The sequence below is a fragment of the Balaenoptera acutorostrata genome, chromosome 7 (assembly GCF_949987535.1).
Source record: "Balaenoptera acutorostrata chromosome 7, mBalAcu1.1, whole genome shotgun sequence".
NCBI classification, from domain to species: Eukaryota; Metazoa; Chordata; class Mammalia; order Artiodactyla; family Balaenopteridae; genus Balaenoptera; species Balaenoptera acutorostrata.
Window position 1 is genome coordinate 100,747,401 of NC_080070.1, and position 23,764 is coordinate 100,771,164.

Here is a 23,764-nt window from a genome sequence, read left to right on the forward strand (position 1 = left end):
AGAACGATGGTATAAGCCACATCAGAAAACCCCATGGACCCCTCAACTACAGGGATAATTTGAGGGCTGAGGTTGTAGCTGCTTTAGCTAATAGAAGCGGGAGCAAAAGGCCACTGCTAAACCGCAATGAGATCCCACCTCACACCCACTGGATGGTAATGTCATTAAAAAAACAAAAACAAAACAGAAAATAAGTATTGGTGAAGATGTGGAGAAACTGAAACCCTTGTGTACCGTGTGAGACGTAGTAAAATGGTGCAGCCGCTGTGGAAAACAGTATGGTAGTTCCACAAAAACTTAAAAGTAGAATTACCATATGATCCAGCAACAATACATCTGGGTATACATCCAAAAGAACTGAAAGCAAGGTGTTGAAGAGATATTGTTCAAGCAGCATTATTCATAGCAGCATTATTCATAATGGCCAAAAAGCAGAAGCAACCCAAGTGTCCATCGATGGATGAATGGGTAAACAAAATGTGGTATACAATACAATGGAATATTATTTAGCCATAAAAGGAAGGAAATTCTGACATACGCTATAACATGAATGACCCTTGAGGTTATGATACTAAATGAAATAAGCTTGTCATAAAAAGACAAATGCTATATATTTCCACTTATATGAGACCCCTAAAGCATCAAATTCAGAGAGACAGAAAGTAAAATGATGTCTGCCAGGTCTTGGGGGGGAGGGGAATGAGGCATTTTTATTTAATGGGTATAGAGTTTCATTTTTGCAAGATGCAAAGAGTTCTGGAGATGGATGGTGGTAATATTTACACAACAATGTAAACATGCTTAATATATTAACGGTGTATATACCACTGCATATGCAATGTATATATATACTGTGTATGTGTATATACATGCACACTACAGTGGTATATATGTTGTATAACAATATTCTATACCACTGAACTGGCATATACCCACTGAACTGTACATTTTAAAATGGTTAAAATGGTAAATTTTATGTTGTTTTATTTGACCACAAGTAAAGCAGACGGCGTTACTTCATTCCAATATGCTACCCTGAACACCTGTGCACAAACTCCACACCCCTATACCCCCATCCACACACTGGAGGCTGGGGAGACCTGCAGAAACACAGTTCCCTCTCCCTGCTGCTGAGCTAAGTGGAAGATGTCTGTTCCTGTAGTACTGAGTCTATAAAATCAACGGTGTTTAGTGTGTAATGGGTATCATAAGTCATCTGGCTGGTCAGATAAAGAATCTGGAAGTCAACCTGCCTGCCAGTCTCCTCTGTATCCATCGCCCATTGGCCAGGTCTTGTTTATCCTGCCTCCCTGATACAGTCTAGATCTAGCCCTTGCTCTCTAGTCACTGTAGTTCAACTCTTCTGCCTGGGCTTGGCAGCACCCTCATTACTTGTCTCCCTGCCTCCAGTCTCACCCCTCCTAGACTCCTCCCCCCCAGGACTGCCAGAGGGACCCTGCAAAAAGCAAGTCTGTTCACGTCCCATGTCTTAGAACCCTCCAACTGTGGGCCCTCGGTTCTAGGATGTGGCCCCTGTTGAAAGGGAGCCTTATCCTTGGGTCCAGCTTGACTCTCTAGCCTCACCTCCTACCTTCTGCCAACCCCAAATCCTGCTGTGTCTCCCAAATGTCACCCTCCAGCAAAATGAATGATCATCTGCTAAACATGCTGTCTCAGGTCTATGCTTTTTCACCCGCTTTCCCTGGGTCTGGAAATGCCCTCTTTGTTTGTCGACCTCACAAATCCTAGTTGGCTTTCCAAACTCAGCTACGACCAAAAGCCTCTCTTATCTCAACATCACCCCAACCCGACCCTGAATAAAGCTAACCTCTCCTCCCTGTCTCCTACTCCTTTAATTTAAACATAATTCTATGCTGGTACATATCGCAAGGCGTGAGAACTCTTCCCTTTTTTACATGCCTCACTTCTCTACTGAACTGCAGTTTCTTAAGAGTAAGGCTGCATACTTAGTATGTGATGAACGCTGGCTACATGAAATCTGTTAAAGAATTCGGCTCACTCAAGTGGTCATACTGATAAGATTTTGACAATAATTATAAAATGTGATCATAATTTTATTAAAATTAAAGTGATCATAAATATGATCATTTTATTAAAATTAAGTCACCGTAACTAGAAAATTTCTGTCAATCAAGGAATTTTCTCATTTTCAAGGAACTCCAGACCCATTTAGTCTTGTTTCTCAAACAATTATACCAGAATATCAGGGTTTGGGGCTTGGGCATCAGCATTTTTTGAAGGTCTCTAACTGGAGAAAAGGACTTCAAAACCATTGGCTGCCTAGTTTTGCTCTGATCTCACATATTTACCTGAGTGGGCAGTGACTTCCTGTATCCATCCCAGGTGGATAAATGTCTCATTTTTATTTTTTCAAGAATCTCTGGGGACACAATTCTAGAATCTCCCTCGCCTTTTAAAATAGTGTTCCTCTTTAAAATAAATAAAATCAAGTGTTAAAAGAAACTTGTAGCTATCACCATTTATTTTTCAAATAAAAGATTGTTTTTATAATTTTTAAATGGTTTTGAAGTCTTTTTCTGGGCATCTGATCTTTTATCCCCTGTTTGGCATGATGTTCTCATAATTTGCTATGTCTTTGAAAAAAGAGTTCCAGTATTACTGTTTCCTAAGGAGTCTGGGGTCATGACAGAATGAGCTGGCCAGCAGAGAGTTTATTTTTAACCCAGAGTCTGATCCAAACTCGATAATGAGTGGTAATGTCCAACTTCTTTTTCCTACCCTGACATTTTTCTGTGCTCCTGGGTAAATAGTCCTTTTTGGGGATCATCCCACCTATGAAGTGTCTGCTTGGCTACAGATATTTCTTAGCTCTCCAGGCCAAAATGAGCCCTTAACACCCCTCAGTACAAGTTGTTGAGAGGTCCTTTCAACATGCTGGTGTTTTGTAAAGTGAACAAGGGCATCTGTGGGAGGCCATCTGGAAGGAACATGATTATGAAGATCACTTGGGAGTGTTTTGAATCTGAAAAACTGCATGTCCATCCTAAGTTCAGTCACTAATTTAAGAAAACACCACCTCTTCTATAAACTTAAATCATTTTTATTTAAAATTTCAGGCCTAAACAGAATCTGCCTGCCTTTTTAAATCATCTCCTAAAGAAATCTAAAATCTGATACAAATGAACATATCTATGAAACAGAAAACAGACTCATGGACATAGAAAACAGACAGGCGGTTGGCAAGGGGAAGGGAGTTGGGGGAGGATGGAGTGGGAGGCTGGGGTCAGCAGATGTGAGCTTTCATATATAAAATGGATAAACAACAAGGTCCTACTGTATAGCACAGAGAACTATATTCAATATCCTATGATAAAGCACAATGGAAATGAATATTTAAAAAAGAATGTATGTATATATGTATAACTGAATCACTTTGCTGTACAGCAGAAATTAACACAACATTGTACATCAACTATACTTCAATTTAAAAAAAATTTTTTTAAATCATCTCCCAAATTAGAACACATGCCTATTTAACAGGGCAGAAGCACAAAAGCTTTCTTTGACTTCTCATTTGCCCCAGATGCACACTCACTAGTTCTTGCATGATTTTTCTTCAGTCCTTTCCTCCATTTCTCCACTGTTACCTCTTCTTCATCCACAGCCAGGACTCACTCAATCTATAGGAACCAGCTGAACGAGCTCTCTTTCCACTGCTGCTATAACAAATGACCACAAACTTTGTGCTTTAAAACAATACAAATGTATTCTCTTACAGTTCTGGGGGTCAGAAGTCTGAAAGGACTCTTAGGAGGCTAAAATCAAGGTGTCAGAAGGGCTGTGTTCTTTCTGGAAGCTCCAGAAAGAATCAATTTCCTTTCCTCTTCCAGCTTCCAGAGGCTGCTGCTGGCATTCCTTGGCTCATTGCCTCTTGCTCCATCTCCAGAGCTCATCATTCCAACTTCTGCTTCTGTCATTCCATCTCCTTTTGCCTTTGACTCTCCTGCCTCCCTCTTATAAGGACCCTTGTGATTGCACTGCGTATCTCCAGAGATTATCCAGGATAATCACTCCATCTCAAAATCCTTAACTCAGTTATGTCAGCAAAGTCCTTTTTGTTTTTTGGCATGTAAAGCAACATATACACATATTTCGGGGATTAGGATGTGAACACTTTTGCTGGGGCCAGAGGAGGAGAGGGGACATTCTGTCTATCACATGTCCTGAAGCTTTCTGGCCAAGCACCATTTCGATCACTTCCTCCTTTCAGTGCTAAAATGTATTCAGTTGAATTGTGTCCCCCTCACTACCACCACCAAATTCATGTCCTTGGAACCTCAGAAGGTCACCTGTTTTGGAAATAGGATCTTTGCAGATGCGATTTTAAATTAAGATGAGGTCATACTGGATAGGGTGAGTCCTAAATCCAGTATGACTAGTATCCTTATAAAAAGGAAAGATTTGGACACAGAACCTTTGTATCTGTTTGTGCCACAGAACTTTATACCAAAAGAGTGAATTTTTCTGTATGTAAATTTTAAAAGTGAGTCATAAAAAAATACAATGTGGCTTTTTATTGTCAGATCTAACATGTAAAGAACTTGGAAGTCATCACTCCTATCCTCACAACAAGAAAAAAACTGAACAGACTGAAAATCAGTGACTTTTCTTAGAGCCATCAGAAAATTGAGATCAAATAATAACCTGTAACACCAAAAGGCAACAGACAGAAATTCAGATCTACATAAAGAAAGGAAAAGTACTGGAGAAGGAATAAATGAAGGTAAAATAAAGTCTTGTATTTTTCTTAGTCTTAATTGATCTAATAGGTAAATATTTGTTCAAAATAAGAACCACATTCTGAGCCATAAAACACATCTTTACAAACTTAAAACAATAGAAATCATACTATGGTCTTAGGCCACACTGGAATTAAACCAGAAATCAGTAATAGAAAGACAGCTAGAAAAATCCCCAAATATTTGGAGATTAAACATCATACTTCTAAATAACACATGAGTCATAGAAGAAGTCTCGAGGGAAATTTAAAAGTATTTAACTAAATGAAACTGAAAATACAACCTATCAAAATGTGTGGGATTCAGTGAAAGCATTGCTTAGAATGAAACTTATAGCACTGAATGCATACACTAGAAAAGATCTAAAATTAGTAGCCTAAATTTTCACCTTAGGAAACTAGAGAAAAAGTATAAATGAACACTAAAGCAAGCAGAAGAAAAGAAATAAAAGTTAGAGCAGAGATCAATGAAATTAAAAAATAAAAATAAAAAGGAAATCAATACAGAAGCCAAAAGCTGGTTCTTTGAAAAGATCAATAAAATTGTTAAACTTATAGCCAGGCTATATAAAAAAAAAAAAAAAGGCACAAATTGCTAATATCAGAAATGAAAGGATCCCATATCTGGAATCTAAAAAAACAGTACTGATGAACCTAGTAGCAGGGCAGGAATAAAGAGGCAGACACAGAGAAAGGACTTGAGGACACGAAGGGGAAGGGGAAGGGGAAGCTGGGACGAAGTGAGAGTGTAGCATTGACATATATACACTACCAAATGTAAAACAGATAGCTAGTAGGAAGCTGCTGCAGAGCACAGGGAGATCAGCTCGATGTTTTGTGACCACCTAGAGGGGTGGGACAGGGAGGATGGAAGAGAGGTTCATGAGGGAGGGGATATATGTATACTTATAGCTGATTGACTTTGTTGTACAACAGAAACTAACACAGCATTGTAAAGCAATTACACTCCAATAAAGACACATTAAAAAAAAAAATCTGAACCACAAAAAAAAAAAAGGATCGCTACTGATTCCATGAACATCAACAGAATAATAGCAGAATGTTATGAACAACTCTATATCCAAAACTTTGATAACTTAAATGAAATGGACCAATTCTTTAAGAGACTCTCCCTACTAAAACTTACACAAGGAGAAATAGATTATCTGGATAAGCCTATACTTATTACATAAATTTAATCAAGAATTAATAACCTTCCAAAAAAGAAAGCATCAGGCCTAGATGGTTTCACTGGTGAATTCTACCAAACGTTTAAAGGAAAAATGATGCTAATTGTCTACAATCTCTTCCTGAAAATAAAGCTAAGGGAATACTTCCTAACTCATTCTATGAGGCCAGCATTAATAAAACCAGCTAAGAACAAAATGAGATAAAGACATTATAAGAAAGGAGAGCTACAGACTAATATCTTTCATTTATATAGATACAAAAATCCTTAATAAAAGGTTAGCAAATCCATCCAACAATATATAAAAAAATTATATACCATGACTAAGTGGGGTTTATTACAGGTATGCAAGACTGCTTCAAGATTTAAAAATCAATTAATGTAATCCATCACATTTAAGGGCTAAAGAAGAAAAATCATATGATCTTAACAACAGATGCAAAAAAAAAAAGCATTTGGCAAAATCCAACACCCATTCATAAAAAAAAATCAAGTTGAGACTTAATCAACTTGATAAAGAACTTCTATAAAACAAAACAAAAACCCTACAGCTAGCATCATATGTAATGGTGGAAAACTGGATGCTTTCTGAAATCATTCTGTAGCTTATTATGAAGAAGCCAGGTAGGTAGAAGATATCCAGGGAAGATCACCTTCCCTATAGGATCTTCATGGGCTTACATACAAAACAGAAGACCTGCTGGTTTTACCTTTTTCTATTTCATCACTTCTTAGAGCAGGATCAAGGTCCCCTCAAATAAATTATTCCCTTCCCTTATTCCTCTAGCCATTTCTTTGGACCCTCCAAGCAGTAATCCCTTCTTACACGATCTTTTGACCTACCTGTGATATTACACACTGCTCGGCTGCACTTCGCAGTCCTACAAGCCTTGTAGTTGCCCAGCCATGAGACGGAAGAAAGAGCCCGGAGACAGCAACAGAGACAGAGACAGCAGTGGTTTAATGGACAGGGAACCTTACAAGTGCGAAGCAAAGCCCTGGAGCAACATGCCACCGTGTACGGCAGACGGTGGGCAAGACTCGGCAGCCACCCTTGCTATTCAGGGGCGAAGGAGGCTACCATTTATAGGGGGAATTGACATCAGGTTGGCTCATCAGTTACCGGGGAAACCAGCGGCTGGGGCGGGGGGCAAGCATGTAGGTAGTTACTGATTAAGCCCTATGATTAAGAGAATCGGATAGTCATGTGAGTAGGGTGTAAGTGAAGTAGGGACTGGCTGAGCAGGGGATGTACAGGGAGCAAGACAACAGCCATCTTGAGTGGCCTGATCATACACACACCCACTCCTCCCAAACCTTCAGCCTTCGAAGTCCACACCTTCCAAGCTACCCTCCTTAACAATTTCCCCTTTTAACTTATATTCATTCCCAAGATACAATCAGATTCTGCACTTTCCCTAGATGAAAACATCATCAGCCTGATTTTGAGTAAAAACAACTCATAAATAGGACGTCTGTTCCTCCTTCCCTAACCCTGCCTCACACAGTGCAGCATTTTTAGAGCCTGTATTAACTGATGAAGATGACGACATAGCAGCACAGTGAGAACAATTCTGTTCTGTTGAAGCTTTTCTGGTTCTGCCCTGACACTCACTGCTGACCGACTACCAGCTTGTGATCCCATCTTTAACTGGGAGCAAGAAAGTACAACCAGTCAACTATTCAGAATATAAAAATCTCTACCACTGAATGGTACCTCACACGGTCAGGGGGAAGTCATGTGCCACCTCGCAGTTTACTCAGAGCTACTTGGAGTTAATAATGTATTACTCATAGCCAAAATATTACCTGCAAATGGCATCTCTGTCTTTATAGTCTGTTGCGTTTTCTCCCTTTTTTATATTCTGTTGCTTTTAAAAAATGCAAATCCAGAGTAGTGTAACGGATGATGCTACAAATCTTAGGTTTTTAGTCATTTGTTTAGATGTGAGTTTCAAAACCATGGCTGTCTAGACAGTGAAAACTGGCTAAGCGCAGGGAGTTTCCAATTTCCATAAATGTGAACTGATGGAAAGAGTCAGCTGAGGAAGCCGTCCTGAAAGCATGATGTTGCTGGAACCCCAAGGAGAGGAAGAGTCAGTATGAAGAAGTTAGCTTTAGATGGTTCATATAGAGGAGCTTCTTAAATATACCTCCAATATACACTCCACCTAATAACAAATAAATGACAGGAGAAGTAAAACAGAACCACAGCAATGACGGCAATCTGTGTAGTAAAGAAGACACTGCAGAGATGATGGATGGTTGTAAAAGTTGTACACTTTATGGCTCTTGGGGTTGCCATACATTGTGGTCCATAACAATCATACCTCCTAGAGTTGTGCAGTGCACAACCATAAGCAACAAGCCTGAAAACATTCTGATGCTAGTAAATATATAATAGCAAATGCATGCCACAAAGAGTACAGATTTTATGTCTGAAGTTAAAAGCTTTAATTGGGTTTATTTAATAGCAGACTTCAATAAACTGAACTTCATCAAAACTAAAACGTTTGTTGCACCAAAGACACTAAGAGAACAAAAAGACAAGCTACAGACTGGGAGAAAATGTTTGCAAATCATATACGCAGCAAAGGTCTCATATCCAGAATATCACACATTTAAGTATGTGAAAAGATGCCCAACATCATTAGGCTTTAGGGAAATGCAAATTAAAACCACAATGAGGTACTGCTGCACACCCATTAAAATGATTTTTTTAAAGACAATACCAAATACTTGAAAGGAGGCGGAGCAATTGCAATGCTCACGCATCACTAGTAAAAACGTGAAATGGTACATCCACCCTGGAAAATAGTTTGGCAGTTTCTTATAAAGCTCAACAGACACTTGTCATATGACCCGTTAATCCTACACCTACGTGTTTTTTCTAGAGATGTGAAACTTATATTCATATAAAAACCTGTACATAAATGTATATAGTAGTTCTATTCATAATTGACAAAAACTGGGAACAACACAAATATTCTTTAGGAGGTGAATGATTAAACAAACTCTGCTATATCTATATGATGGAATACTACTTGGAAAAAACAAGAATGAACTATTGATATGTGAATAACATGGATATATCTCAAACGCATTATGCTAAATGAAGGAAACCTGCCTCGAAAATTTAAATACAACAAGGTTCCACTTCTCTGATATTCTAGAAAAGGCAAAGCTACGGGTATGAAGATGAGTGGTTGTCAGGGCTTAGAGGTGGGGGAGGGGTGACTACAACATGAGGGATTTCTTGGGGGCAGGGAGATGGAACTATTCTACGTTATGATGGGGGGCGGTTTACATGAGTCTCTACATTTGTTAACACTCATAGCACTATACACCAAAAGCTGTTCTTTTTACAGTCTGTGAATTAAACAACAAAAAGCATTTTTTAAAATTTAGTTATTTATTTGTTTATTTTTGGCTGCTTTGGGTCTTTGTTGCTGTGCGAGGACTTTCTCTAGTTACGTCACTGCAGTGTGTAGACTTATTGCGGTGGCTTCTCTTGTTGCGGAGCACAGGCTTTAGAGCACAGGCTCAGTAGGTGGGGCACACGGGCTTAGTTGCTCTGCATCATGTAGGGTCTTCCTGAACCAGAGCTCGAATCCGTGTCTCCTGCATTGGCAGGCAGATTCTTAACCACTGCGCCACCAGGGAAGTCCAACAAAAAGTGTTTTTAAAAAACCCCAAATCTGTTCTCATCTCTCCATCTCCTCCCCCCACTCTAATCCCTGTCACTTGCCCCTCTCCTGGGCTATTGTAGTGACTCCTGACTAGATTTCCTCCCAATTACAATCTTTGAATATATTCTTAAAATTAATTAATTATGAAATATTTCTATTATACAAAACCTTATAAAAAAATCAGTCAGATCTAAATAGCTCTCCTCCCTTTAGACTGGGCAAGTACACCACTCCCTATGGTATCCCCAACACTGAGACCCAATGTGAAAATTAAAATAAGCCTCCAAAAGATTATGTATTTGTAGCATGTTACATATACCATCGTATAACGAAAATAAGGAAAGTTTGATTATAGTGCTGGAAATAGTGGGATTTTTTTCTCATACCCAGTCCATTGTGCTTACTTGTGGTTCATTTCCGGGTCTCCTGCCCTAACCACTATGCACACTGCCTCTAGCAGGTGCTAACCTAATCCTAGTTGAATTGAATTTCTAGCTGTTTCAACTCAGTAGCTTCTTTGGCCTGTTGCCTCTCTCCTGTGGACCTGGAGAGAAAGTCAGTGAAAGAATTAACACACTAGACCTGGCAAAGAGCCACAACCTCCCAGAGATAGTGCCTATTAGATAATTAATTGGCTATTTAGGAAACATGAGCCAGAAAACAGAAGAAACAATGGGATGTTGAACTTCCCAGTGGGATGCTAAAAAAAAATGCACTGGAGTTAAAAATTGGAAAAACAAATAGAACGAAAGAATTTTATCCCCAATGTCACTGCAGATGTTTCTGGATTGACCACATGAACCCGAGGAGAATGATTTCAAAACAAAAAACCAAAAAATGTTAAATATGCACTGGGTATAATTTAGCATTATTTTAGGTATAATCAAAGCTGCAGAAAACTACCTTTACGTGGGAATAATTAGTAAGCCATAGCTACTCAGAGGAGCCACATTTATTGCTAGTAACTGATGCTCAGGTGGTACTGATCATTCGATCACCCAAACCTAATTAAGGGTCTTAAAAAGGAGGCGGGAACCCACACAGGGAGACAGAGATGGCTAAACAGATGGGGTGGCTCAAGGGCTCAGTGAAACGGGAGGCCTTCATTGCAAAGTGAACAATTAGCCTGAAAGTTCAGGCATGAACACAAGGCCTCTGGGCGCCTGGCACGAGCGCTGGGGACTATTAGGGAGCAAGGACATGAAGTGGCACTTCCTCTGTGTCAGGCACAGTACCTGATAGACACCTCTCAGTCACCCCTGTGTGCACAAGGAGGAACTGAGGCTTAAGGGGGCTTTGGAACCTGCTCAAGGTCACACACCTAAGAAAGGCCCAGAGATGGCCTTTAGACCCAGCCCACGATCTTAACCATGACATGCTATGTCTCATGTACGAAGATTCAGCTTTGGTGACGCTTTTGCCATCTCTGATAATCAGTGTCACAAGTACGAGTTTTGGCCTATGTTCAAAAATGTTCTACCTGCAACCCTCTCTCCACCCCCGACCGGAATTCACTTATTTCCAGATCTCTGGTCTCTGAGCTGGAATAATATGAAAAACAAATTGAAAAATAAATAAATGGTTAATATATGAATATGTTATCCCTTGATCTTAGCAATATATTTACAAGCATCAGAAATTCAGTATTGTAATAAAAGACATAGCTCTAATTTCACAATGGAGGCCAAACTCTTTGTTTGTTTGTTGGGGGGGGGGGTACGTGTTTTTCTTTAGTCATTCATCCTTACCCCGTAAAGAGGGGCCAGCTTTCTATGTGCCTAGGTCGGCTGGTATGTTTCCTTTAGGTTGCAATAAACAGAGTAGTGGGTATTTATTGTAAGGGTGGAAGTGGAAGTAAAAACCACAGGATTCTCAGCCACTGGACTGACTAGACTACAGAGTAAAAGAGGAACCACGGCAGAGGCAGGGCTTGCAGGCTCTGCAGGGTAGTTCAGAAACTGACAAACGGATGACGGAGTACCCATCACTCTCTCGGCAACACAACCTGCTTGATTCCTCCTTCAGAGGCCGGCTTCTCTCAGTCTCTGCTTTTACTTCATTTACCTTCACTATCACTTTTCCCCACACTGTGCTCACTCAAAACTTATGCTTGTAGAATTGCAGAGACATACAGAAAATATCCAAGGTAAAAAATGAAATGAAACCACCATTCAAGCACATCTTTCAATAATATATACATTACTATATACATACATATATGCACATACATTTTATATATATGCATATATGTATATTTTTAAATTAAAAGTTCCACTGAGCAAATAGTGCTGTAACAACTGAATGCCCACACAGAAAAAAAAAAAAAATGAACCTCAACATTCCTTCAGACCATACACAAAAATTAACTCAAAATGTATCCTAGACCTACACTGAAAAACTAAAACTATAAAATTTCTACATAAAACAGAAAATCATTGTGACTTTGGGACAGGCAAAGACTTCCTAGATGGGTCACAGAAAACATAAGCCATATTCATTGGTTGTAACAAATAAATCATACGAACATTTATAAGAGGGAAAGCTGGGTGTGGGGTTTATGGGAGTTCCTTGTGCTGTTTTTGCAATTTTTTGTATAAATCTAAAACTATTCTAAACAAAAAATGTATTATAAAAAAAGCATGGAACATAAAATTTAAATCAGCTAAGTTGATAAATTTAAAATTTTGTTCTTTAAAAGACATTATTATGAAAATGAAAAGATAAGTTATAAACTGGTAAAAATATTTTCAAATCACATATCTGACAAAGGAATTGTATACAGCATATATAAAGAACTCTCAAAACTCAATAATAAGGAAACAACTAATTTTAAAAGATTTAAATAGATTTAAAAGATTTAAATTTTACTAGGGAAGATATATGGATGGCTTATAAGTACACAAAAAGATGCTTGACATTAGTCACTAGGAAAATGAGAAACCATTGCACACCTATTAGAACAGCTGAAATTTTTAAATGGGCAATACCATGAGCTTCGAGGATTCAAAGCAATTGGACTTCTCATTGCTGGTAGGAATGCAAGATGGTACAGACCCTTTGAAAAAGACATTGGCAATTTCTTAAGCATACACTCATCATACAACCCAGTAATCCTTCTCCTAAAATGTTTACCCAAGAGAAGTAAAAACATTATGTCCTGTACACAAATCGTCCATAATCATCAGAAACCGGAAACAATCCAAATGTCTATGGACTGGTGAATGAACAAACTGTGATGCATCCATACACCTTAATGTTCCTCCATAATAAAAGGAGTGAAGCACTGATGTACACAACATAAATGAGCCTCAGACGTGAAAGCAGCAGATGCAAAAGGCAACACACTGTGTGATTCCATTTAGCTGACTTTCTGGAAAATGCAAAACTACAGTTTGCAGGGATTGGCAGTAGAGGGAGAGGACCGACTACCAAGGGGCAAGAGAAACTTCTTGGGGTAGTAGAGTCTATATCTTGATTGTGGTGGTTATCACATGACCACATACATTTGTCAAAACGAATCAAAATATAGACCTGAAAAGGGAAAATCTTACTGTATGTAAATTATACCTCAAAAGACTTTGAGGTATTTGATTGAATATATAAATAAAACTTGGAATATATCTTCTATATAACTTTACATACTGCTGCTCTTTTTCGTTTAACATCAGAGCACTAAACATGCTATGAAAACATGACTTAAATGACTACATAAAATTTCACTGTGTGGGTGTATTGTAACTCAATTACCATCCCATTATTGGACATCATTTATTTCCAATTTTCTTACATATATTCTTACACCAGCATCTCTGTACACCAATTTCATCTGTCATCTCTGATTATGGCATTAGGACAAAATTCTAGATGTGAAATTACTGAGCCAAAGGGTATAAGCAGCAGTTTAAGGTTCTGGATATTTACTGCCAATTTGCTCTCCAGAAAAGGTAAACACAGCTTACATGCGCCAATCATCATAACAGTGGGTCTGTAATAGAAATCTTAAATACATCTGTTTTTTCTGAACATGGAACAATCTTACAGGAAAAGACTTATTGAAAGTATTTTAAGGAGGCAGCACCCTAACTCTCAGATCTAGAACACCAAGCTAAAATGTGAGAAAAAGTTCTATGGGGTAGTGAGACAATGAACAAATCTACAGAAAAGAGGATTTTCTGTGAAATTTCCAGGGGCCCTTTATGATCAAAGAACTCTTGAATATTATTTTTTCTCAAGAAGAGAGATTCGTTTTTCCATCTCTAACACAATACTTTGCATAATGAAGAACAACTAGCACAATAATGCATTAGAATCTGATTTACACTTAAATTTTCAACAGCAATAATTTATCTCAACTAAGTTATCTCTCTTCTTTTAACCATCAGGAGTAAGAATGTTGGAATTTTCATAATCATGTTTCAATGTAACAAACCCTGTATTCCACAATAGAATCCTAGGCTCACAATATTCTTTCATGGGCTGGTCACTATAATCAAGGCATATTTTATGCAAATCGATGACTATTCTTTACAAAAGAAACAGAAAAAACTTATTAATTTTCTGACAAGTCTCTATTCAGATGTTAGCTCTGCTATAACTAAGATAAACACATTGCTAATCTAACTAACATTTTAACTAAAAAGTGACCAAAATAGAAGAACTAAGCCTGGACAACATTAAATTCAATATCAAAATGTCTTCATGGTGAATGAATAAAATTTCTGAACCTCAGCCATATGATCCTGGAGTTCTGATCATTTCCCATCACTGACTTGAAAGATGAACAATGTCTGCCTGAATAGCTCCACCTGAAACCCTCTTTTCTGAATTATTCATGCAGGCATGAATTTTGATTGTACCGAATTCATGTAGAACTTGCATCATGAAACTTCAGAATAGAAAGAACCCTGATTTGCCCAAATCCTCACAGCGGGTTGGTAGTTGTGCTGTGAACTCAGCATCTAAACCTTGCACTCTCCATACTCACCCCACTCCGCCTTGCTCTCTATCCCACGTGGGCTGGCGTAACTCACTTGACTGTACATTTCAGATGTCCCCAGCCAGAATGTTCGACCTGTGAAACGAATCAAAAATCACACCAATAAAGGTTCCATTCCAAACCATCTTTAATATTCCATTACATCTTCCAGGATTCAGAGGAGACCAAAGCCAACTTCTAAAATCAAAGAAACATATTTAGAAGGAATCACTGTAAACAATGAACATCAATTCCTAGACCCAGTGTTATTTATTATTGTTATTGTTATTATTACTTAGGACTTACTTTTTTTTAAGAAAAATGCTCTGTAATTTGAAACATTTGAAAATGACTTGAATGGGAATCAGAATAAATATCACATCCCTCCACTATGAGCCTCTTCCCCTCCCTCAGACACACACACACACACACACACACACACACACACACACACAAAATTTCCCACAGACTGCCAGGTACCCACCCAAGGCGTCTCCTACCCTCTGCGCTCAGGACCAGGCTGTCCCGAAAACCTCACTAAGACCAGCCTGGAGCAAAATGGAAGGAGGCAGAGTATCCCCCAGGCCCACTGTCCTGGTCTTTCAGGCTCCTCTCTCCTTCCACATCTCCCTACCTCTCACCCCACCCGGTTGTCACGGCTCCTCCCCAAGCTCCAACTACCTGAGAAACCTACCTAGCGTTAGATTCCTACAGCAAAACCCAATAAAAGCCCAAGAAGGGCTAAGCCCTCCCAGGCAAATGGATCTGCAGAAAACGACGTTGGACAGACGACAGACTCTGAGGATTCTCCTCCCAGCTGTATCCACTCTTTAGCTGAACAACCCTGGGCAGGCGCTGTGGCTCTCCGGGGCAAAACAGGAAAATGAGGAGGCGGGGCTGGGGTGTTCTCAGAGCTTGCTCTAAGCCACACCTTTCAAGGTCCAGGTTGGCTGCACTTTAATCGGAATAAAGAGCCCTGCAGCATGGGCACTCAGCCCACAACTCTGTCCCTTGACCAGTGCTTTCCACAAAAAGCCACTGAATGTTCGTCGATCCGTTGGTAATTTTGATGAGCCCCTTCCGGTTTGTTTTGCCTTGTTTAAAATATCTAGCTCAACACAGGGGAGTGTGAGGGGGAGCTGAGTGGGCAGGGCTCCGGCTCCAGCCATCCCAGGCGTTGGTGTGCTCCAGAAGGACGTTGTGGGATTTAAGAAAAGGCAAAAAAAAAATCTAGCTCAAAAGTAAACTAGCTTTTGAAAAAAATGCGTACAATTCACCAAGATAACAGACACATCAAGGAGTCCGTTCACTGTAATCATTCATATCCCCAAAGCACTGAATTCCACCCTGTACGTAATGAGAGAAAAGCCTCGGGCAGACACCTGCCAAATGACAAGGTAAAAGCAACAGAAGGCTACGGTGACCTCCTGATGTAGTAGCTGCAGGCACAGAATATAAGCCTCACCCACCAACCTGTCAGTACGGGGAGGCAGGGTTCACCTCTAGAACAGATCCTGGCACAAAGAGGTCCTCGATAAATTTTGTTGAATGTCTGGATAAAGCCATGGGTGAATCAACGAACTGAGAAGGAGAAAGCAAGCAAAGTCCGGCAGAGGTAAACCTACCTGTTCTATCATGAGAAACATAGGTGCTTTTAGCAATACCAGCCAGGGGGTAAGCATTACAGGGCAAGAGAATGAGCAGATTCTCTCGGTGGTGTTTTCCCCTGTGATTGCAGGGGCAGCTGATCTATCCTACAGCTGGGAAGCAGATAGTGCCCAGCTACCAGGAGTTCTGGTACAAAAGAAGCAAGGGCCAACTCTCTGCCTTGGCTAGAATCTGAACTTCCATTTAAAGACTCTCTGGGTGCTTCCCCCCCTTTCTTATCTCCCTCATTTGCTCCCACCTATCCTGTCCTTATTTCAGTATTATCTCTGATTCTGTGTCCGTTATTCCATTTTGTCTTGTTTTGTTTTCCAGCTCTGCAGTTTATCTAAGTAAAACCTCAGACTTAAACCTTATGAAGGTGTTTAGGAGATAAAAGGGAATTTGAATATATAATTTTTAGAACCCCACCCATTTTGTCATGTTGTAGCAGTCCAACATAGCTGATACCATTATAAATTGGAAGAGGTGTCTGCAGTTGGCCTGCAGGATTCCAATACAGAGAGACTCTAGGAAGGCAAATCTCTAGGGCCGGTGGAGGAAGGGTTTAAAACTCTAAATGACTCCCCGTGGTTGCATTCATGAAGTCTGTTTTTTAACTGGCTTACAAGTAATTTGAGACAACAGTTGTATGAGATAACCTTCTCTTTCACCTGCTTATGGCATTTAGAAGAGGAGGAACATACAGTGGCTTTAGATGTCAGCCAGGTTGCCCTGAGATCCTCAGCCAAACTAAACCATCTAATCACAGGAGTAAAGGAATTCCTGCTTTTGTTCATTCATTCATAAACTTATTCATTTCACAAAGACTGAACATCTCTGCTGTACACCAGGAGAAATACAAAGGTGAAGGAAACAGGGTTCTTAAATTGATTTTTTTTTTCCACCTTGGGATTTCACAATCCTATGATCGGTTCCTCCAGGGGTGACTAATTTACTTAACTTCCTCCAAATGTGTTTATAAAGATTAGTGGAGAAAGCAGGATACAACAGGTATAGGTTCAAATCCTGGCTCTGCTACAGAAATGTGTGACATTTGACAAATTTCTTAACCTTTCTAAGCTTTAGTTTATTCATCTATTAAGTGGGAATGATAATGCCTATCTCATAGGATTGTTATTTTTGCTTGAAAGAAAAACAAGCATAAAATGCACACAGTTGTACCTGGTGTATGGGAGGAATTAAAGTTAATTTCTTCCTTCTATTATCCTCTGTATTTCTGACCATTTTTCCCTCGGTTTGTACTCTTAGTACTTTTAGTGAATTTGACCTCCTCTCCCAAATAAGCTTGACTCTAATATGCCGTTTTATGTACTGTGGCTGTTCTTTGCTTTCAGCACATGCTGATATGAAAATTTCAAATGAGCAAACTGAGGCTTTATAACGTTTTTTACATTAGTACTAATGAAAGCTAACACGTATTAACTCAAAGCCAGCCAAGTTGCAGCACAATTCAGTGTTTTACCTGCGTCACCTCACTTAATCCTTAATAAGAGCTCTATGAAGTAGGTGCTATATTGCACCTGTTTCTACAGCTGAGGAACAGGGAGATTAAGTAGCTTGCCCAAAGGTCTGCTGCTGGTCAGAGGGGGAGGTAGGATTCTTGAACCCAGGCAGCTTGGCTCCAGAGGCCACCCTCTTAACCTCTTGCTAAGGGGCTGTAATGTAGTGATTATTAGGTAGCATTGGGTTGCAAGTCAGATCGTAAGAGAGATCAAAGTTTTCAGCCAACTGGTTTGATCACAAAATGCTAGGAATTCATCAGAAGTTTATCACATAGGTTTCTGTAAAAAAAAAAAAAAAACTATGTCAAAATACACATTATGTATTTTGTATGTCAAAAATACATATATATATATATATATCAAAGTTATTTGGGAGAATGAGGTCAAATATATATATACATATATATATATATATATATATATATATATATATATGTATATATATATATATTTTTTTTTTTTTTCCATTACAGATTGTTTCTGGTATACATAAACTGAATCGACACAGCTAGTTCTTCTGTAAAATTTGGGAGCCTGTGTTCTGGGTTTGTCTGAACTCTGTAAACACAATGCATTCATTCAGTATCTACCGAGCACTTTGCACATGGCTGGCGCTATGCTGATGATAAAAAGATTAGCCCTGCCAATGAGGAATTTGTGGCCCAGAAGGGGAGAAAGAGACTTAGCAAGGAGGTAATTACAGCATCATTGGTGTGAAGAAGTAGTGCAGACACACAAGGGTGAAGTAAATATCCCCCCCAAGACCCTTTATTTAATAATAATAAAAAAAGAACAAGTCCCTTTTAGACTTCTGGAGGCACCCTTCACGTGGGTTCTCATAAGTATATTTTTCACTGATTCCACACATGTGAGGGCTGAGCCCTGCTGAGCCAAGCCCTTCCAAGACAGAACTTCCCTCGGCTCAGTTGGCTTCAAGTAAACCGGAATATTCTGCACTTCTGCAGTCTCTGTCTCCCACCACCCAATCCCCAGCCCTCTCAATGCCTAGGTTTCTAGAAAAATAAATATATGAGGTCAAATCAGACAGTTCCTTCCACAGACAGGGTCTCCACTAAGTTATGGATGATTTCAATGGAATCCTGTCCAAGGGCTAGAAAAGGAGCTCTGAGAGATGAACTCAAAGTCTCCTCAAATGCTTACTTTTATGACAACTGAAATTCACTGGGCTTGGGTTAACAATTGTCAACACTATTCCCAATCTCAGACCTGGTTTTGTACGAAGGATGAAGAGAAAATAATTAATATACAAAACACTTTTTTAGACGCTTAGCTTTAAGATGGCAAGAAGAAAATATAGGGGAAAAATGTCTTTGCTTTTCATGTTAAAAGCAGAAGTAAAAAAAGTCTTCAGCTTTGAAGAACAAAGGAATAATAGCACTACACAAAGCAAACTTTTTAAAGATAAGTCTTATATAGCAGCAACTTTTTTAGTACAAAATTTACAGATTATGGTATTTCTCATAACTCCTTGCTGCCTTAGGGAAAAAAATATTTTATTGTTTAACTTCTATCTGATTTCATGGCTATCTTTCCTTTTATTTTTTAAAGCACAGCTTATCCTCATTAATCAGATAAAAATAGTTTATCTTTTTTTTGATGACACAAATGGAATATAATTTATACACCCAGTCTTCTTGTTCTTCCTTGTAGTACCTAGGATGTTTCCTTGCACATACATTTGCTGATCAATAAAGAAGATATTTTCATTTGGAACCAAAAAAGATATTAGTTTATTTATTCACCCTCCACAGAAAAAACCAGCTCCTACCAGAGATAATAAAATATGTGGGTATTGAACATGTCAGTGTTCTTCCAAATGTTCGTATTCAATTTTAGGAAAAGTTTATTTGACAAGTTTGGTCAAATACCTAATGGAATAATGTAAAGGAAGTAAAGGAAGCTCTGGAGGAAAAAGCACTGAAAGGTAATGAAAGAGGGGAGACTAAGATCCAGATCTCAAAAAAGCTCTAAATTTATACTGACACATACTTTTCAGAGCTTTGCTAACCAGGTTGTATACAGTGCTTTGAAAATCTAAAGGGCTATAACTTTCTAAGGCAGAATTTCTCAAAGTATGATCTGACCCTTCCACCCCTTCCCCCCATCAGAACCATAAAGTGCTCAGATTCTAAGGTCCTACTCCTATATTTTTAGGAAATCTACCACTTATTGGTAAGATACCCAAAACTAGGACAAGGATTCCACTCTGCAAAGGATACACAAACCCTACTTTCTTTATCATAAAGTTTATGTTAGTTTGGTAAACGGATGAAGGTGACAAAAACACATCAGCCTTTGGGAAGCAGTGAATCCCCTAAGTGCTTGAAATGTATCCTGCCCCCTTCTAAGGAGGAGCGCAGACACTGCTCTATGGTCTCCCAAAACCAGGTGCTTCTGTCAGAACTAAGCCTGCTACCCTGGCTAAACACAAAGGTTGACCAGTGAGATGGTCTATATTCATATCTGCTAGACTCACTTACTAATCAGATTCTCACCACTGATGGGGCTGGGAGGTGAGAAGAATGGAGAGAAGCAGACAAACCCACGTGGCCACGGACTGGATGGAGTCCAAGCTAACTGTTGCTACTGCCTCATCTTAAGTTACGGCAGCTGAGGCTACACCTCGGTCCGCCATTGCTCTGTAATGATGTTAAAGAAGTTGTATGATGATAAGAATTAAATAAAACGAAATCTGGTAACTTAGCGTAAGTTAGAAAACATCAACAAGAAGACAAAGTAAAATCCTTTGTTTTCATTTGAATCGATAATTATAATAGATTCAAAAGTTGCAGTGCCTCCTGGGAGGCAAGAAGCACAAAGTCAATCCACCCACAGGAGCACCATTCGAGGGTTCATCCTGAAAGAATACTGAACCCCATGGATCTTTTTTTTTTTTTTTTTTTTTTATTTATTTATTTTTGGCTGTGTTGGGTCTTCGGTTCGTGCGAGGGCTTTCTCCAGTTGCGGCAAGCGGGGGCCACTCTTCATCGCGGTGCGGGGACCGCTCTTCATCGCGGTGCGCGGGCCTTTCTCTATCGCGGCCCCTCCCGTCACGGGGCACAGGCTCCAGACGCGCAGGCTCAGCAATTGTGGCTCACGGGCCCAGCTGCTCCGTGGCATGTGGGATCTTCCCAGACCAGGGCTCGAACCCGTGTCCCCTGCATTAGCAGGCAGATTCTCAACCACTGCGCCACCAGGGAAGCCCCCCATGGATCTTTAACATGGATTTGAAAAGGCTAGACCGACTGGTTTCTCCAAAACCCAAAAGCCTTGGAGTCTAGAATTCCTCTAAGTTTGCTTGATGCACTGATAAGCAAAAGGAGGCTGTGGAGGAACTTTGGTGAAGCCACATACCCTAGAAACATCACAGCCAGTTTGTGACCTGGAGAAGAAGAAAAGGAATGACGTTCAATGACATCAACCGTTCCACCTCATAGATCTGTTGTGAGCCTGAAATGCTCATCTGTATAACGTACTTTGAAGAGGGCAAGTGGTAAGTGAACAGTAAAAAAAAGATATTATTAGTATTAATGATTGCTGGCATTTCTTACAGTGTTTTAAAGTAGGTTATAAAGAAATCGGCAGCTCTGCCATTCCATGCAGCTTGCTTTAGATGACACTACTGCCTTAAAGGAGTGCAGCCTGCACCCTGCTTTGTGAGCAAATCTCTCTTTGTTTAAGCCACTGGTGGCAAGCTTTCTGTTACTTATAGCTGAATGCATTCCTAACTGATACATTGTCAATACCACTGAAATATAGTTTCATATTTTAATGGCACAGATAACATTAATGATGCAGGCCTTATAAAATGTGAAATTAAGAACAAAATTGAACAGATGACATTTGGGAAAAGATGCCAGAAAAGTTTCCTAAAAGAAGTAGTCTTGGAGAATCCCAGTATTCTGCAATATAAGCATACCCTCATAAAGTAAAGTAAACTGTAGGACCTACAGGTTCTCTTTGTTACTACATAACTGGAAGTTGAAGAGTGTTTTACTCATCAATCTCAGCAAAAGCCCAACACAAAGAAGTGTCTTCTTCAAAGAATGGAGACAATACAGTGAAAGAGTGCCTTGGACCCACAAACTACTATAATCAGTAAGAAGACTGAGACAACTGTGCAGCTGCAGACACAGGCTCTTTCATAAAAAAGGAAGAATGACTCAAAGCATGAAATCAAGAGTCCACAGGGTGGAACTGGAGTCATGGAAAATTATTCCCAGGCTTTGCATCCCAATGAAGGAACAGCCAAGCTGTGTCCAGCTGAATTTCAGAATTGCAATGGACCAGTGAACCTTGTGTAGCTCCTTGTTTCCTACTTTTTGAAGAGCAGTGTCTATTCTGATTATCCTATGCCTGTCCCATCATGGAGTGTCGATTGTACCTTTAAGTCACAGGTATTCGGATTGAGGGGAAGTGTACTCAAGAACCTGTGCTTAAGAAACTGCATCTGAGGCGCTTCATCCACACCTGGACCTAATTGAGATGAAACATCCTGGATGTTGAGCTGATGTTATAAAGGGCTGGGACTTTGAGGAGAGATTCTCAGTATGGGGTGAGGCTATTTTGTATGTGAGATGAATGCAAATAATTTGATCCCAGAGGGCAGACCATGTTGGCTTAAAATATGTTCATAAATTCTTTTTTAGGACCTCCAAAAGCGGAGCCTAGTTCCCCTTGCCTTGAGTGTGATTTGGACTTAGTGAATCATTTCAAAAGAATAAAATAAGACAAAAGTGACAATATGAGTCAGAAACACTATAGAAACTAGATATGATAGTTCTAACAGTGTTATAGTCCGGGGTCACTTAAGGGAAGGGGCAATGAGTCATCAAAATCTAGAATTCTAAACCTGTCAAAACTGTCAATTAAGTGTGAGAGCAGAATAAAGATATTTTCAGAGATGCAAAGCCTCAGAATATCTGATCTATTCACTCTTTATTAGGAAGTCATCTGAGGATGCACTCCCACAAAACAAGGAGAAGAGAAATAAAGAAAGAAGATAACTAATAATAGCTAGCATTTACTGAGTGCTTATTTTGTGCCAGGCACTGTGCTGTGTGTGTTTTTCATGTATTATTACATTTACCCACACAACAATCCTATGAAGTATATACTATTGCTATTATTATCTTATAGAATAGAAGACTGAGTTATAAAGGGGCCAAATAAGTTACCTAAGTTATTGGTAAGTTGTAGAACTAAGATCTAACCCTGAGCAGTCTGGCTCCAGAGTCCATGATCTTAAATACTCCCTATCTTCCCAGATAGCTATGTTACCATGAAACTGTGGAACCAAATCAGGACAGCAGCAAAGGAAAACCTCAGGATGAAAGCTATAGAGCAGGACTATTGAGTCATCAGTATAATAAACTGGGGCAGGAGAAAGAAGGATTCAATGAGACAACTCTAGGAGGAAACGAAGATGACTTCATAGATGGCATGATTTGGGAACATTAAAAGAGCGCAAGAAAACAAAAAGCAGTTAGAAAATCAAGGAAAATCAAAAAAATATCCATAAGATGGACAATCCCTTGAGCCCTTCCGTGCCAACCAGGGCCCGGCAGGATGGCTCCCGCAAAGAAGGGTGGCAAGAGGAAGAAGGGCCGGTCCGCCATCAACGAGTTGGTGACCAGAGAATACACTATCAACATTCACAAGCACATCCATGCAGTGGGTTTCGAGAAGCATGCCCCTTGAACGCTCTAAGAAATCCAGAAATTTGCCATGAAGGAGATGGGAACTCCAGATGTACACATTGATACCAGGCTCAACAAAGCTGTCTGGGCCAAAGGAATAAGGAATGTCCCATACCGTATCCGTGAGTGGTTGTCCAGAAAACGTAATGAAGATTCACCAAACAAGCTCTATATGTTTGTTACCTATGTACCTGTCACCACTTTAAAAAATCTACAGACAGTTAATGTGGATGAGAACTGA

At 39.6% G+C, this 23,764-nt stretch overlaps 1 protein-coding gene across 1 annotated transcript; it reads left to right on the top strand.

Moving 5' to 3' along the window:
• Window positions 1-23,392: 23,392 nt before the first annotated feature.
• LOC103004603 (60S ribosomal protein L31-like) lies at window positions 23,393-23,764 on the top strand. Its single transcript, XM_057550479.1, is given in 1 exon segment — window positions 23,393-23,764. A coding segment is annotated over 1 exon segment (372 nt).